This window comes from Cephus cinctus, unplaced genomic scaffold (assembly GCF_000341935.2).
Source record: "Cephus cinctus unplaced genomic scaffold, Ccin1 Ccin1_scaffold0074, whole genome shotgun sequence".
Classification (NCBI taxonomy): Eukaryota; Metazoa; Arthropoda; class Insecta; order Hymenoptera; family Cephidae; genus Cephus; species Cephus cinctus.
In genome coordinates this window covers 1-17,151 of record NW_014332816.1, presented here as the reverse complement: position 1 = coordinate 17,151, position 17,151 = coordinate 1, and the positions used below count along the sequence as shown (strand labels likewise).

Here is a 17,151-nt window from a genome sequence, read left to right as displayed (position 1 = left end):
TTCACGATTTGCCGTGTCCAACAATCCTTAAACGAGCCCCACTATCGTACGCTGACGAGCAACAAGAAGTAAGTTAAGTTATTGGCAATATTTATGAAATTGATCATACAAATTATAATTCTTCAATCATACATTGTGGCAACAATCAAAAAATTAATGAAACGGAAATTAGCCTTTACGCGTTCGAAAACTAGGTGCTCTGATTCTATTCTTCACTAGTGGTCACGTGATGTTCCTTACCTTCTGCAACGAGGTGTATTTCTGAACGCACCCCACAGGTATTTAGATAGCAATTGACGTGCGTGTGGTAGTTCAAAGTTGTGTGACGTGAAGTGAGTGCAGTGCTGTCGTCATGAAAGGGAATTGAGGTTGTAGTTCATTTTATGTTTGGGTAAGAACTACCCGAAAAACGGCTAATGCTGCACCTAATGGTTGTTTAATGAAATTAAAAAAACGAAAGAGCTTGTGCGCGCAGTGCGTGAGTATGCCCGCCAAGGTCTCAAAGAAGGTCGTCGGCATGATCATACGAAGCCGAAAGTCCATCATGAAGGATGGTGTCATCACGGTACAGATAAAAGTTTTTTTTCATTAAAATATTTATAATGTGAACAGATTTTATCCTTTTTTTTCGATAATCAATTAAGACGTATCATTATATGTTGCCAGTCATTGTTTGTTAATCTCATTTGCACCATCACTGATTAAGTTTTAAGCTTTAATCAGAATATGAATCTACCGATCATCAATATGTCTCAGTTTATCTAAAGCAAAAAATGTAATGCGAAGTGTTAAAATTTATCCTTATTTTCTTAACTATGCTTCATTTAGAAAAATTGAATTATATTGCTATAGTGTAACATATTTTGTATGGTAAGCAATACCTAAAAATTTAATAGAGTTTTATTCTTTTGTCTTCAAAATCTTTCATTGCATACTATGTTTAATTATTTTTTTTATTATCATGTATTATAACAGTCAACTGTATATACTAAAGTTAAATTGGAGTTGAATTTAAGTTTTAAGCACAATACTATTTGGATTTTACTTTTATATAATTATTTCTTTTTATCCAATTAGCTTCTTTTTCTACCCTGTTACGTTTTCTATCCTTTGTGTTATTATGTACTTTTAATTTTCTTAAATAAATATTAACTTATTAATAATCTTATATCAAATAATTTTTATACTTTGATTTACACCAATATTTTTCTAATGTATGGAAAGCTTTGACTACTACTTCACATAAAAACTGAATAATCTTTTATTAATTCTTTATCCAAATTTAATACATAATGCTTGTGTTCAATAATGTTACATTTTTTATTTTACATCATAGTGTTACATAATTATACATTTTTATGATTTTAATCAACCTGTTGTAAAAGTGATTATTATAGAATTGATAATGGGCTTCTGTTCATTGTTTTAAATTCTTTTAATTATGAAGTTCATATGATGATAGACATTATTGTTAGAATTATTAATTGGGTAATGTATATTTGTAGTTCACAATCTAGAAGAAAAAGAAATTAATTGTAGCAGCTGGAATGATGTCTGAAATAGCATGTATGTTGGCAGGAATTGTCGTGCTGTTATCTATGATTTTTCACAATGTGTCATTACATATCATTTAATTGCATATAGAATAGCCAAGTATGAAATGTAAGTTTGTTTAGTCCCACATATCTCCTTATACGTTGCAAGGTTTAAAGAACATCATTATGATATACTTCTGTCTTAATTAAATCATATTTGCACTTTAATTCAATGTGTTTTTCTGATAGTTTGCAAAAAAATGCAATCGTTAGCAAATCACAAGAGGCTTTTCAAATATTATAGTAATAGGTATTAAAATAAAAAAATAAAATATATGTCATTGCAAAATCATGCGAATACAAACTTTTTAACCAAAATCTTATGCATTATAACATGAGGCTTACTAAAGAATTTACTATTTTCAATCTGTCAAAAAAGAAACATTAAATTTGTTGACCGATTATACATTTATATTTATTTTCACCTTTATACTTGTTATGTATTTTTGTGATAATAATTATCTTTGCATAGAGGACAAACAACTGACCCATATAATGTATAAAGAAAATGGAAATGCTGAATAGCCAGTCTAATGCATTTTTATTTGGTTTTTACAAGCTTTTGCATGTACACATGTTCCAGAACAATTTACATTTATTTTATCTTGGTAACAAATTGACAATTTTACTTCTTAGACTGACATATTTTAATATAAATGCCTATTGAAGTAAATTTGAACATGAAACATAAAAAATAACAGAAAAAGAAGGAATTTCAATTATACAGTAGCAAATTTTTCATGTGTATCTAATATGGTCGTAAGGCACATTCATCTTTGTCAAATTGATTAGAAGGCCCCATGTAATCTTATTCTTTGGTTGAATTGTGAGAGAGAAATAATGTATAGATGTTTCCTTTTAAGATCACTGAATTTTCTTACATTTCTGTCCGACTTTATATTAACCGAGTAAGGGTAATAATTATAATCTTTAATTGCATAAATGTACTAAAATTTTCCTAAGTTACTATTAAATAATATTTCTATATCTGACCCTGTGAAAAAATGTTAAAATTATTCATTTTAATTCATGTTCGAATGTCATATAAATCTATAGGAATATATAGTATTCTGCGTATCAAGGTACATACAGAATAGTATACTATCATTTGGTGTCTATAAAATATCAAAGATATTAAAAAGCACCTCGCACAACTTGATTATCGTATGCAATATAAGATACGTATAAGATGCATTACTTTTATTAAAGCGTTTAATTATTGTATTTCGTACATTGATTATATTTTACTTCATTACATTCCAAGGTATGCTTATTTTTCGTCTAATGGGAAAATGTATGGTTCGAAAGTATGGCGGGAGAGGGCACAAGATGGCTCGGAAGATCCTGGGGAGGCCAAGAGGGTGGCACTGCAGTGGTTTGTGCTCTTGCGTAAATTTCTCCGATATTTCCTTTGAAGATGAAGAGATGGTTGTCGATACTGTTGCAATTTTCGGGACGGACTTAATGGATAATAAGTGATAAAGTTATTAGTGCAACGTTTACGGCATTGAAAGTTGTACAAGTCATGCAACAAAAGATAAAAGGCGAATCAAATTTTCATATTCACAATGTATTCAGTAGCTGTCAAAAAATACTAACGAATGGCCCAGCATCTTTATTTCAAGGACACTTCTGTTTTCAATCAATTAAAAATAATTCAAAAGTCAACTTTCAAATTCATGGAGACAATTCTTCCAAATCGATTCAAGTTATTTGCGTATGTTCTAATCTGCATCCTGGTTAATATTAATACGAATTTAATTGAATCTTAGCCAAATGCTACTGTTACTTCAAATCTAAGATTATCGTTTAAAATTCCTTAAACGTCAGTTGCTCTTATGTAAATGGGACAATTAGAAAAAAAAGGATATTATGTTAAAATGTAAATTCGGGAACAAACAAAATTTTTATTGAAATATATTTTGACGTCAAATAATCATTGCATTTTCTACTGCCACTAAATAGCTCATACTGAAAAAAAAAAAGTAAATGCAATACTAATCTTTTACAATCGTTGCTGTCATTGAAGAACTGAATTGAGAAGTGACAACCATAATTGGCAACGCTTTAAAATGAGAAATATTGTATAATGGTATATGTGTGAAGATAAATTTATTTTTAAATCCATTTGAGTGTCTATGCATATATACTTTTATATTGGAATTGTAAATAGGAAACATTTTATACCAAGTATCAAAAGGAGATAAAAATTTCAATTAATTTTATGTAAATACTTATTGCTTATTGACATTAATACATTGTAAATTTTACATAGTTTCAATAGACCGTACAGAAATTAGTAGATTATACGTTTATTCTATTTACCAAGTTATGTCAATGTGCATTGCGTGTGTAAGTGTAAATAAAAAATAATGAAATCACTTGGTGCTATAAAAGAAAAAAAAAGAAGAAAGATGTTAATCTATATATAAAAACACAAAAGTCAGACATAATGCCCCCAGGGGCAGACGGAGGGACAGATGGGCTTGGCCCCTCGTGTTCCAATGCACATAATAGTCAGGAAAACGCTTCGCCTAAACTTGTGCCTCCATTGACTTTCATTCAACGGTGTTACATGCACATTAAGGTCAGCCCTGCTGCATGCTTGCATATCATACCTATTTTTTTTTAGCCACCAATACCAGTCACAATATCACAAACTTTTCGGAGTCTATCTAAACATTCAGTACATAGGCAAAGTAATAATGTACATCTGTGTTGAAGTACATATTATGTTTATTCTATATTAGTGACAGTGAATGAACTAGATATTGGATTGATAAGGAGACATATTATCATATTCGAACTGTTAAAATTATGGTCATAACTGTGATCATCTTTCATAATTATTGATTTTTGTTATTATTGTATTTTTCAGAGTTCTGGTGTAGGAGAAGCAAGCGTATATCATGCTCTGGTTGTCATATTTTTGGAGTTTTTTGCTTGGGGCCTGCTGACAATGCCAATAATATCTGTATTGAATGAAACATTTCCGGATCACACGTTCCTGATGAATGGTTTAATAATGGGCATTAAAGGAATTCTATCTTTCCTTTCGGCTCCTCTCATCGGGGCCCTATCTGACGTGTGGGGACGAAAATTCTTTCTACTTATCACTGTGGCCTTTACTTGTGCACCAATTCCTTTAATGAGTATTAATACTTGGTGGTTTTTCGCCATGATCTCTATCAGTGGCGTTTTTGCGTGTACCTTCTCAGTTGTCTTCGCATATGTAGCTGACGTAACGGAAGAGAGTCAACGCTCGTTGGCATATGGTTTGGTATGCTTTCAAACATTCTGATACTTTAGAAAACCCGAAATATAAGCATTGTAAGAAATTATTGAGTTAAATGATATGAATAGACTTATCCGAGACTTGTTCCAATTTCATTATCAGGGATTTACATTAACAATATAATTTTTTTTTAAATGGATTAGTTTCTTTTCAATTACACAAAATTTATTGTCATTACTGAAATACTTTATACTTTCTACATATTTGGTTCAAATGTGTACTCTCAAAATTAGTAGCAAATTGTGAAATGCACTTGTTAGAGGGGAAAGGTGTGTGAGACAGCATAGTGGATAACAGCAACATTTATACCGACTCAAATACCTTTTCCCACTTGTAAAGTACATCTATAATGAAAGAATATATTTCGCGTTTATGCGGTATAATTTTCGAAAATATCGAGTTTCGGATTGGAAATGTGAATCATTTATTAAATTCAGTGAAGAGTGTAGTGCTTAAAAAGTAGCGTATTAAGATAATATAACGTATCGATTATCTATGACTCACAGCGCGTGGAAGTATCACTGATAAAATTACTTGTATGAGAGATTAGACTTTATGTTCCATCACTCGAATTACAATATTGAAAATATTATATTAAATAAATAAAAACCGTTTTATAGGTTTCAGCTACTTTTGCCGCAAGTATGGTGATAAGTCCAGCCCTAGGTGCTTACACTATGACGACATATGGTGAAAATCTTGCAGTAGCATTGGCTACGGCTATTGCAATCTTAGATGTTTTTTTCATTCTGGTTGCTGTACCAGAAAGTTTACCAGAAAAAGCTCGCCCGCCAGCCCCTATTTCTTGGGAGCAAGCTGATCCTTTTGCAGCATTAGGCAAGGTAATACTTTTATAAGTATTTTTACAGTTGAAAAATTAAAAGAATAGATCGAACATCATGTCGGAACCTAATGTAATGAGAATTTTTCGTTTGATAATTTAACTGAACAGTGCCTTTTAAAGTCTTTGTCACGCAACATTGCAATCAGTTAAGATAATATAATATAATGAAATAATTAACCCGTTTACATAGAACTTTTTTTAAAATAAAATTGGAAACTGCCCTTAAAACTATTTTTATTTAAAAAAGCACTATTGAAATAACTTCCAATGTGAAAGTGGTATATATCGATATGAAAGAGTTAAATAACTTGTAAATCATGTATTTTTAAAATATTCGTAGTCGAAATTTTCAAATTTATAAATTTACTGCAACATCTAATTTAAAGAAATTCTTGATACCAAACAATAAGGAAATACTTGACACTCGAATTACGTACTTGGTTTTTAAGAACAAAATGTGTGTAATTTGTCAGGAATTCTGTTATTTCACTGCAAATGGATCTTATGCAATGAAAAGCTTCATTTATCTTTTTATTTAATTACAGGTTGGCAAGGATCACACTATTCTGATGCTATGCGTCACTGTATTCTTAAGCTACTTACCAGAAGCTGGACAGTATAGCTGCATCTTTGTATATCTCAAACTAGCTATGGGATTCTCGGCACCTATGGTGGCAGTATTCATTGCTGTAGTAGGGATTTTAAGTGTTGGAGCGCAAATACTTCTCGGCCCTCTAATGAGGACATTGGGTAGTAAACATACAATTATGTTGGGACTCCTTTTTGAAATGCTACAACTCATGTGGTACGGCTTCGGCTCACAAACATGGTAACGTATTTTATTCAATCATAGTATAATTTTTATATGAAACTTATCAATGAAAATGAATACGAGTAAACCTGACCAGTTTGAAAGCATCTTGCTCACGATTTGTCGATCATACCACACGAACGTTTTATTTTTGCGACTGTACAGGGGGATTGTGAAATTTTATCATAAGAAATATTTCGTGAATCATAGAAAATATGAAAAAGTTGTAAAGGAAAACTTTTTAGAATTTTCAATACACTATAATCTAGTGTATTTAATTTAAAAACTTTTGTTTCAAATGCACCAACTGATATTTGTTCATTCGTTTGATTTCTGTCGGAAAATCGAATTCAGCTGATGCGTTTAATCTGATTAGCTTTCTATATTATTTAACTTGCTATTAAATTTGACAACGATATCATATCAAGGTTTTAATAATAACGACAAGCCATTGCAAAATTTTACTGCTATCAAAATGTTTTCATTGCCATAAGTAGCATAAATATTAAGGAGATTGGGACGGACTGTCGCCACTTTGCATTTTTACGCAATCATAGATATTTCTATTTCAGTGCATAACATGTGACTTTAAGTAGTATACATAATTATTTTCAAGGTGTGGAGTCACTTACAATTGACATTGTAAGGAATATTTGATAAGTGTGCGACTTTCTATATGCGACGCTATAGGTGGCGACAGGTTCCTGCGATTTGAACAGCTGGTCCACAATCGTCTTGAGGAAACAAGTGAACTGCCAAATCGACCAATCATGTTTTCGCTGTCATGTAGCCCTCAGGCTACTCCTAAATGCGGCTATGTGATTAGTTGACATAGCAGTTAACCTTTAGTTAAACTAAAACTAATACTGATGAGACAGAGACTAAGTGATCGTAGAAATTATAAGAATCTGCATGCATTGCATGTTAAAGAAGAATGCGAACAGAATTGTAGTACGAGGTGAATTTTCAAGACGATACGGTGACTCGTCAGATTTTTATGAAATGTCATCATTTTTTAATTCCCGACTTTCCGTTTGACTTAAGCGAATGGGAGTTATTTGTTTTGTTCTATTGCCATTTTTCTTTTACTCGTATTGGCTAGTTCTTCATCGGAGTCAAACGAGGGTTTAAATAGATTGAATGTATACCTACAGTAGGTATGCAAGAAACATCTTTCAAGTTTACTCCGGTATAAAGCATAACCACTAATAGCTTTATTTGAGGAATTGCGAGTACGCGCAAAGATTAGTTCATTATAATCTTTCATATAAAATATTTTTAATTGTAAGCAGTTATTAACTAAAAACTAAAAATTGAGACATGAGAAATATTTAATACAGTATGTGCAAAAAATTAAGTATTTAATAAATTAAGTAATTAGTGGCAGCACTCTCTAGTCTAACCAGCTCTTAGGTATATTTTAATCAAAAGATTTGCTCAATAATTATGATTCGGCCATTTTCGAACGATACAAAGGTGAAGTTTCAAAGTATTAGTATTACAGCAAAACAATTTATTACAGTTGAAATTCAATTATTAAAATACTCTCATACATGTGGCCTTTTAATATGGTGTACATTTTATGACTAATTGTGTAATCATTTTCAAATTTTTTAAAGGATGATGTGGGCTGCGGGAGTTCTCGCTTCTGTTTCGAGTATTACATATCCTGCGATATCTGCATTCGTCTCCATGCACTCGGACGCCGACAAGCAGGGTTTGGTGCAGGGTATGGTGACTGGGATGCGGGGACTTTGTAACGGCTTAGGACCGGCCATGTTCGGTGTTATTTTCTACCTCTTTCATGTAGATCTCAATGATGATTCACCTTCCCTTCCGTTAAAACCACCAATTTTTGACGAGCACAATCATACGGGAACTGCTACACAGCATCTCGCTATCATGCCTCAGGTTTGTATTTATATAAATACTTATTCTTACTTTTTAAAATGTATTATTTCACGTGTAATACCTTACGTTTTCGTTGGCCGGCCTTCAATCATGACCATATGAACTATGCAACCGTTGCCCGTTAGACAGACATTTATTTCACGAAGACGGAACTTTCGAGCCTAAAATGCTGGAAATTTACAAATATTGCTACTGCTGAGCTTTGAAAATATTACATCTTTAGCTGGAATTTGGTTTTTCATTTAAATCTTAACCTCTTTGGTTAAGTGATTCTTCTAGAGTTTTGAATACAAACATACGTCGTCAATACTTCGGATTTGCGCATAAGCTGTCTTGAAAGTGGAATAAAACATGTGCAAATGTTACTGTGTCATTAATATCTGCAGCTTATTTTGTCGTGAAAATTTCAGCTGAAACGGCAAAATGGTTTGTTTGGAGTTTTGGATACAGGCATTCTACAGTTCCGCGAACTTTTTCGCGACCGCCTGTGTATTTCGTATGCTCATGTTTTAAAAGTTGTAAATTATGAAATATCTTAAAACGATATTAATATTGTGTATGAAGGAGTGAGGAGAGGAAGGAGTGACGGAGTGATATCTGTTACATAATAATTATTGAATTTTGTCAATAACTGTCTAGAGCGTGTTCAAATAAATATTAAGATCATAATTTTATTTCTTTTAGTATGTGACATGCGAATTAGTTCTTATCAGGTTCAAAGATTCTTTAATAATTATTTGTAAAATTAATCATAACATTTCTTTTACAGCTAGTACCAGGTCCGCCGTTTGTTTTTGGTGCATTACTTGTAATTTGTGCACTACTCGTCGCTGCATTCATTCCTGAATCAAATCCAATGACGATGGGGCCAACGCACCATTCGTCAACTTCCCGGAGGCCCTCCGGTAAATACGCATACCAGAAATGTACGTTAAAAGTTACCACCATTCTGAAAATCGCATGGGGTCTTCCGGTGGTGGCTTTTACCTCAATCTTTTCATACAAAACTTCTAACAGTTGCTTAAAGTTTTAAACAATTGAAAATGAGACTTAATTGTCTCATTTTTATATTATACTCAGTAGCGAACTCCAATTTTTATATTTAAATTGATTTCAATTAAAATGGTTCACTTGCTTTGCTTTTAAGAATATGCACTTGGATGAATTTTGAAGTTAAGTGAGAAAGTTTTTATATGAACGTCCATGGTCTTTTAGGTCAGTCAAATACATTCTTTTTTGAGATCCACTACTTTTTATATATATGAAATTGATGTATTTGCTTAAAACTTTTGTTTCCTTAATTTCCTCATAGAGAATACACAATTAACGAAAATATAAATAAAATGTTGCTTTTAAACTTTTTGATCGAGTATCTTGAAATCTAAGACAGATACGACAAAAAATATGCATTAATTTGTATGAAACAATTTCTCCAGAATAAATTCAAATAACTGACTAAAAGCTTAAAAATCACACTACTTCATATTTTCGCTAAGAGTTTGTCCCTGAAAGGGAATTGAGGAAACATATTTTTTTTCGAAAAAGACCACTAAAGCCAATCTTCACCACTTTTATCAACATAAAAATTAATGGAGCACCAAGGTAAAAAAGAGTTAAATTTCCCTAGCCTATATGCCAAGTAAGGCAGAAAGATTTAATTTCGAGTCCAATATTCTTTAATTTAAAAACTATATACACTTGAAGGGGAACCAACTTCGATTTTTTATTTGTGCGTAAATTACACGTACAAGGACTTAAAGCAAAGAATCTCCCTACTATAAAATATTTTAGTAGGAAGCACTGTCACTCAACTGGTTGAATTCATTTCAAGCCGTCTTATAAAATTTCAGTCCCTGCATCTTATGATTGTTCAATTACTCTTTAGGATATATATGAAATTACTAAATATAGCCATTGACAGGCAGGTCATAGTAAAATGACTGCGGCCAAAGTCTTTCCACGGGCACTTTACCATGAAATTGATTTAGATAATCTATAAAAAGTGTGACACAGAAACCAAGAAATATATACGAGAAATATCTCTGTATCATTCCAAACTATGAACGCGAAATCAATTTGAAGATTTTAGGGTACTACGAAATCTAGCTGTTAAACAAGAAATTATCCTCGTCTGAAACTTTAACGTTTTGCCATAACGAGTGCTGATAGTAATCTGTGACGTCACGACCAGTGCCATCGTGCGCGGGCAGTGGTCAATAATGCTTATTCTTTACAGACCATATTTAGTTAACCCTTTCGTTACCAGTGGGACATACATATCCCAGTAACTTTGAAAGTTCATAACTTCTACTTAAAATTGATCGATCAATACGGACTTGAGCTCATTTTGAAGATCAAAACCTGCTGTATCTGCAAAAATTTGGCATCATCCGTGACAAGTTGTCAAAAAACCTAAAATCGAGTAAACACAAAAATATAATAACTTCTGCCAGCATGCTTTCTGAATTTCATTCTTTTCTAATAGTTGCCTTCACTTACTAACGAGAGTTTGCGAAAAAATTTGGTTATGCGAAACCACTCCATAACCGTAAAAATCAACTCCTACTAATTATAGAGAATACCCCACGTCAGATTCGCATTGTTTGAAATGTTCACTCGCTATGCAGCGACTCCAACATGCGAGCGGAACGTTCATAAACAGTTATCAAGCTGTTGGCGCATGGGAAAACTATTTTGAGTTCAGATTTGTAATCAGCAACCTCAAAAACGTCCGAGTACCGAGTTTCATCCAAAATCAACTCACTTATCGCATTTCGATTCGCTGTATTGGATCCGCCATTTTCAATTTAATAATTTTGAGTTCAACTTCGTTATTAACGACCGCGAAATCCCCCAAGTACCAAATTTCAAGTAAACCGCAGGTAAGGAACAATAGAGTTAATAATGAGAGTTAAATTCACGCTCTAAGGGTAGTTTTCGAAACGGAAAAAATCAGAAATTTTGTTTGATCTAACCCTTAATAGTTAGTTAACAAGAATTATTTTCTTTTTATGGCATTACTAGAGAAAAAATTCAGCCATTAAAGAGTTAGGCTTCGCTTATACTTAATAGTTCCATGTTTGTGTATCATTGCTCTAGCTGATTCGCTCCCTTGCTCACGATGTTGAGTCTTCAACGTTTGGCGCAGATTCGAAGCTCCAAGGCGAATAGTGTCAATGAAATTGTTTCGCCCCTGTATAATATGTCATTGGAGACACTATTGAGGTACGAGGTTTCACGGCCTGATGCGTGCAAAAGAATCGTGAACTATAGTCGGTCCACGAGTTCAACTTTTATTTTGGACAGTCGCAAGCAATGCAACACTTAGTAAAAATCGCATTTGCTAGAAGACTTCATTGTTTTCGATCCATCATAAAAACATCGAACACATGGGCCGACTATAAATTTAGAATTGGATGACGTTTTATTGGAGAAAACTAACAAATTTGAGACACGCACGAGCTTTAAAACTAATATCGAATTATATTTATATTTTATGTTTATTTTATATATTATTCTAATTTTCCAAAATAATTTCAGTAACGTTGCGTGCGTATTGGATAGATCAATTTGTATTTAGGGGATAATAATTTAAAGATAAGAAAAGTATTGAAGATATGTGATATCTGTAATTAAGATATCATTAATGGATGGTTAATTGCAGGTTTATCACTAGATGTCCAGTACGAAGTGGATCGAGTAACTAGTGGACGAAGCAAAATAGGACCATTATCTCCCCTCGTCGACAATTGCAATTCTGCTGCGCTATAGCCATATCTGTACTTCAAACAGACAACCTCGTATCCAGCAGAAATCACAGCGCGCCATTCCACCGGAAAGAAACATACTGTGCCCTTCATCAACAACGTAAGCCTCTATGTATTGGGCCAAACACATCAACTCTGAATGAACTATGTTATAGCTGTTCATACTGTATCATACCGTCTACTCTATCGGATAATTGACTTTGTTTTTAGGACGTACCAAATGAATATGAATAACATTAAGGAGGTTTGCTATGGAAGTGAAACTGGTTAAAACTTAATAATCGCGCGAGGTACTTTTGTATGTGATGTACCCAGTTATCAAATTTCGCGTCATTTATCTATACCATTTTTTTAAGAAGTGAAGATGTAAGACGGCTTCTTACATATGAGATCTTACGGTAGATACAACAAGAAAAGTGATTTTGACGTTGAAGTGAATAAGAAAAAGGTTTTGCACATCAATAAATAACTATCTAGATGGTATTTATGTATTCGAAATATCTCATGCGAAGAAAATGAATTTTCTTTGCATTATGTATTTATAGTAACCAAAGAATGCTAGAGGAAGGAAGCCTTGGGGGAGGTTAATTCGTTCGTGAAACTCCGCTGACAGTTGCTCTGATCCCAGCAGATGCAAACCTCCTTAAATTCCAAGAATCGCCATTTTCTCGAAATGATTCGGTGATATACGGAATCTTTTTCTTTTAATCGGGATCCACATCACGTACATTCTAATGTTAATTATGAAGACCTGTTGTTGAATGTTATAAGAGGGTGAGATGTTCCAAGGTGATTAGCCATTGCTTTGATATTGTTATTTTGATAAATTCGCCAAATGCACAAGATAAAATTGTTGAAAGTCACAGCCGAAATCATCAGTATTGCACTAGATTCCTATCTCGCCAATTTTTTTTTGAAGTCTAGTGTTTTCTGACGAACTTTTTTTTTTTTCATTTTGCATGTCTAACATTTTTCATTTTAGACGCAGCGTTAAGTCCGGATCAGGTGTCATTTTTTTACATGTATAATTTTTGTAAAAGAATTGAGCATCGTTAAAACTTACAAGAATTAGTGTTGATACTGAAAATATAGTTTCAGCCTTTGCCTTCTGTGTGAATAAATTTAAACTACGGACAATTCACATGTATTTTGTAGATGTTGACACATTCCTAATTCTGACAAGCGTTAAAATTTCCTATCGTAAGATAGGAAAAGGGAGAGAGATTATTTGAGCATAGTCATCATGATGGATTCTTTAAAATCGCATTTTAGCTAAAAAGAAAACGGTATCTTATGAAGTGATATAAGTAAAAATAATACAGAAAAACTTAACTTTCGGCTTTTGAACGTACCGTTACTTCTACTTCAGAAGCAAAGAAAAAGATTCTTTTCATGGTGTACGTTATATCTGTTTCTACCGTCAAACAATGTTTATTATAAAACTGATGTCAAAGCATTTACATGTTTCGACGATAATAACAATGACGAATGTTGATACATGAAATGGCGTCGTTACTTTTTAACTTCACAGTTTTGTCGAACTAGTCGTACGGATTAAAAAGCACAAGGAAATCAGATGCTTCGTTTGTTAGGTTCTTAAATTATTGGACACGTACGATGAATCTGCCAAAGCTGCAAAGGTGCCGTTAGCAAAAACATTCTGTATTACGTTCAGACACCCTTTATATTTTCTTAGGTAACGTAATAACACCTGTCAAGTCTCGTTTGATTGCTGAACCTATTGACAATTAGTTTCTCTCGTACAATAAATGGGCAAAAGGTTAATAAAAGGCTTCTACTGAAAGTATGCACGAGGTTGGATTTACCGTACTCTCGATACTGGTTAAAGCTTGAAGTAGAAGAATCTTTGATATTCTGCTTGACATGATTTATCGCGCTATTAACATTTATACGATAATGCATAATAAAATTAACATTGTCGATTTTTCGATTGTACATGTAGAAGTCAAGAAGGGAGGTATGTGAACTCCGTCAAAGCCAAAGATCGAAGTTATGGAAAATTAAGTTGTATTGGATGTAGGTGAGCAAACGTAATTAATTCCAGCAAGTACGATTCGAGTCACACATCAATGATGAAGGTAAACTTTAAACGATTGCTATTTTTCTCCAAGAATTTTTTTGTTGTCGGACGATGTTGTGAATCATCAAAGTACATAACCGTAACTTTTGAGAAAGTATTGTTCAATATCTGAGGCGATAGGTAGGCATTCTTTAATAGTATAATAGTAAACAAAGCTGGTTTAGGTAGACAAATCTTTTGATTTCCCTATGTGCTGAAAACGTTCCTTGCGCTTTATATTTTAATTTAAGATTGTTCATAGATGTAACAATTTTCGGATGCAATTTTGTGGAGCGTTACAATTCATTAATTATTAGGTTGCATAAAGTCTAAAGACCGTGCAATATAAGCAACATATGAATAGTGTGAAAGAAATTTGGTATGAAACTTTAGGTATATCGTTCCATAGAGTGTCTGCAGTGTCGTTGACAAATGCAAAAGCATGTACAGTGTCACTGATTGTATAATTCAATTGTGTTATTACTTAGTAAATAATTAGTAATTTATGTTTGTATGCAGTCGAAGACACGTACACAATTGTATTATAAATGTAATATTATATATAAAGAAATGGATATGAAATTCGATATAAGACGTAGACTAAGGCTGCTCGAAGTTGAGCCAAGCAACTGTATATGCAAAATGTACGATGATGGATTCGTCAATAAAAATTATTTTTAAGATAAAGTAAATTGTGATTTAACTATTTCTTTAATAGAAAGGTATTGTGTCCACGAAAATTTTGGAATTAATTTTATTTAAGAAATATATCATACTATACATACAATATATTATTACACAAAAAAATATAACGCGTCATTCGTTACGATTGATTAACTTGAGCTACAGCTTGTATACTTTGAGGCATTGATACCAGCGTAGAACCACTCTGCTGCCATAATTCTATTGCCTTATTAACGATTACTTCCGAAGTTTCTTCAGATATCTAAAATAAAATTGTGACAGTCTTACGACAGAATAATGAAATACAATGAGAACAATTAAGTGCCAATAAATATGTGTATGTACATTATTGATAGCATCCAGAATATTATCCAGATGCTCGCATCGTAGGAGAACCCGTTTTAAAGTAATTAATGTGACAACAGCCACAAATACTAAAATCTTATAGGCACCAACTACTATTTTATCCCATATTCTGTAATGAAAGTATTATTATAATCTAGTAGAAATATAATGAAAATGACTGCAATCTATTTATATGACTATAATATAAATACTTTGGAATAGAGCCATTGCTTATGGTTCCTGCAAAGCATGAATAGAACCAAATATGAAAAGGAAGATTGAAAAGAGCTTCGATCTTAGTGAGATGTTTGTATAAATCAGGATCCTCTCGTTCCAAAATATTGTAGGTGCATTCTTGCAGCCGAACAACTTCCTTGTAGAACTTTTGTACTTGATCCAAAAAGCCACGTAGAAGCCAATATGTATCCACTAGCTTGTCTTCATGATCAGTATCAACAACATGACACAAACTCTCAGCTAGTTTACTTGTTGCCCTAATAAGAAAACAGCACTATATAAAATATAATTCAAACTCTAAGTGATCAGGATAGTTAATATCAATATCGTTGAGCACATTTTTTGATACTGTTTTGTTGTATTTGTATTTAAAAGAGAACAATCTGCACTTAACAAATATAGAATTAAAAATTTGTGACTCAACCGCAGTAATGGAGCATCCAACTGAGCATTTAAATCAATCTTAACTCTTCTAGTTCGTAGAAGCCACATTGTAAGAAACACTTCATGAGGTTTAGTGTTTTCATTCACAATCTTTGCAATTTGCAGTGCTTTTTGTAGATCTTCAAACTCTGCTTTACGTTGTATCATTATAAAGTCATGACTTTCAGCAAAAGTAGGTACAACCCCAAGTAAGATTTTCCACAAAAAATTTCTATACAAAGTTGGTACTGTAAAGCGTAAACAAAATTGCTTTAACTTTGCTTTATCAAAGGGACGGTCTTTGAGCAAAATTTCCAACGACTTCCTCTCCTCTACACTGCGAAACCCAACCTATGATATAAATATTCTTTAATTAGAAACACAGTTCTCATGCAGGTATATTACATAAATTAATCATACAAAAACTGGAACTGAGACTTGAAATTAAATAATAGGTAATATAATAGACAATTAACAATTAACCAATTTTCAAGTTTAGAAAATCATTTGTATAACAATCACGGCAATTAAATTTCATTATAATTTTTTTCAGAACTTATATATTTCGCATCTAATTCTTAACTGAGACAAAATTATTTTACAGAAACTATCAATGTACCTTCTCATAATACGACGACCGAAAATTTCGTTCATCCGCCATTTATTTAAAAATGCAATAACACAATTCTAGGCATGAACTTATAAATAAGAACGACTGATTTCGACTACTCTCTCGACAGAGATGACTAGGGAGATGCACAACGCTACGACTGAGATGAGCAGGGAGATGCACAACGGTACGGTTTTAGGCGACACCAAAATCATACCGCAAAATCGTAGCGGCGAGTCTGGAAGTAGGATTTTGTGATCATCGCCACCGTCGACAATGTGAATCCCGTCGTAGCCGAGCTAAATGTAAACACGAAGATATAGCTTGACGGGCAGAGGTTCTCCGCTACTCGCCGCTGGTTTCCAAAGCAACACTTTCAAAAAGACCGGGAACTATAGAACTCCTTAAAAAATATTGAAAAAGCCTATTGTTGAAACATTTTTAAGACATTTTTAAGAAAGTGCCAAATTGACACCCGCTCAGCACCTCAATTTTTAATTAATATTATTGGATCTTGATTTACTTTCAAAATTTATTCAAACTATAAAA

At 32.8% G+C, this 17,151-nt stretch overlaps 2 protein-coding genes across 10 annotated transcripts; one reads left to right on the top strand and one right to left on the bottom strand.

Moving 5' to 3' along the window:
* The first annotated feature begins 287 nt into the window (after positions 1 to 287).
* Positions 288 to 14,990, top strand: LOC107269514 (hippocampus abundant transcript 1 protein). Of its 7 annotated transcripts, none has more exons than XR_001538076.2 (8): positions 2,918 to 4,182; positions 4,474 to 4,875; positions 5,511 to 5,732; positions 6,280 to 6,563; positions 8,165 to 8,456; positions 9,226 to 9,361; positions 11,556 to 11,681; positions 12,121 to 14,990. XR_001538076.2 is itself a non-coding variant. In XM_015743449.2 (7 exons), exons 1-7 carry the CDS (start codon positions 440 to 442, stop codon positions 12,225 to 12,227), a joined length of 1,590 nt encoding a protein of 529 aa, XP_015598935.1. In that variant the 5' UTR covers positions 288 to 439; the 3' UTR covers positions 12,228 to 14,990. The 7 variants fall into 7 exon arrangements, 4 of the variants coding, with proteins under 4 accessions (XP_015598935.1, XP_024942817.1, XP_015598945.1 ...); XR_001538075.2 differs by having other exon boundaries at positions 9,226 to 9,382; XR_001538074.2 differs by lacking the exon at positions 11,556 to 11,681 and having other exon boundaries at positions 2,922 to 4,182; positions 9,226 to 9,382; positions 12,121 to 12,323; positions 12,434 to 14,990.
* A 53-nt stretch (positions 14,991 to 15,043) lies between these two features.
* LOC107269534 (TBC1 domain family member 7) lies at positions 15,044 to 16,833 on the bottom strand. 3 transcript variants are annotated; one of them, XM_025087057.1, is made up of 5 exons: positions 16,612 to 16,833; positions 15,907 to 16,343; positions 15,545 to 15,826; positions 15,333 to 15,462; positions 15,044 to 15,249 (listed from the first exon to the last, which is right to left on the bottom strand). In XM_025087057.1, the coding sequence occupies exons 1-5, from the start codon at positions 16,651 to 16,653 to the stop codon at positions 15,127 to 15,129; spliced, it is 1,014 nt and encodes a 337-aa protein (XP_024942825.1). In that variant the 5' UTR covers positions 16,654 to 16,833; the 3' UTR covers positions 15,044 to 15,126. The 3 variants fall into 3 exon arrangements, with proteins under 3 accessions (XP_024942825.1, XP_015598963.1, XP_015598973.1); XM_015743477.2 differs by having other exon boundaries at positions 15,964 to 16,343; positions 16,612 to 16,831; XM_015743487.2 differs by having other exon boundaries at positions 15,994 to 16,343; positions 16,612 to 16,827.
* Positions 16,834 to 17,151: the final 318 nt, after the last annotated feature.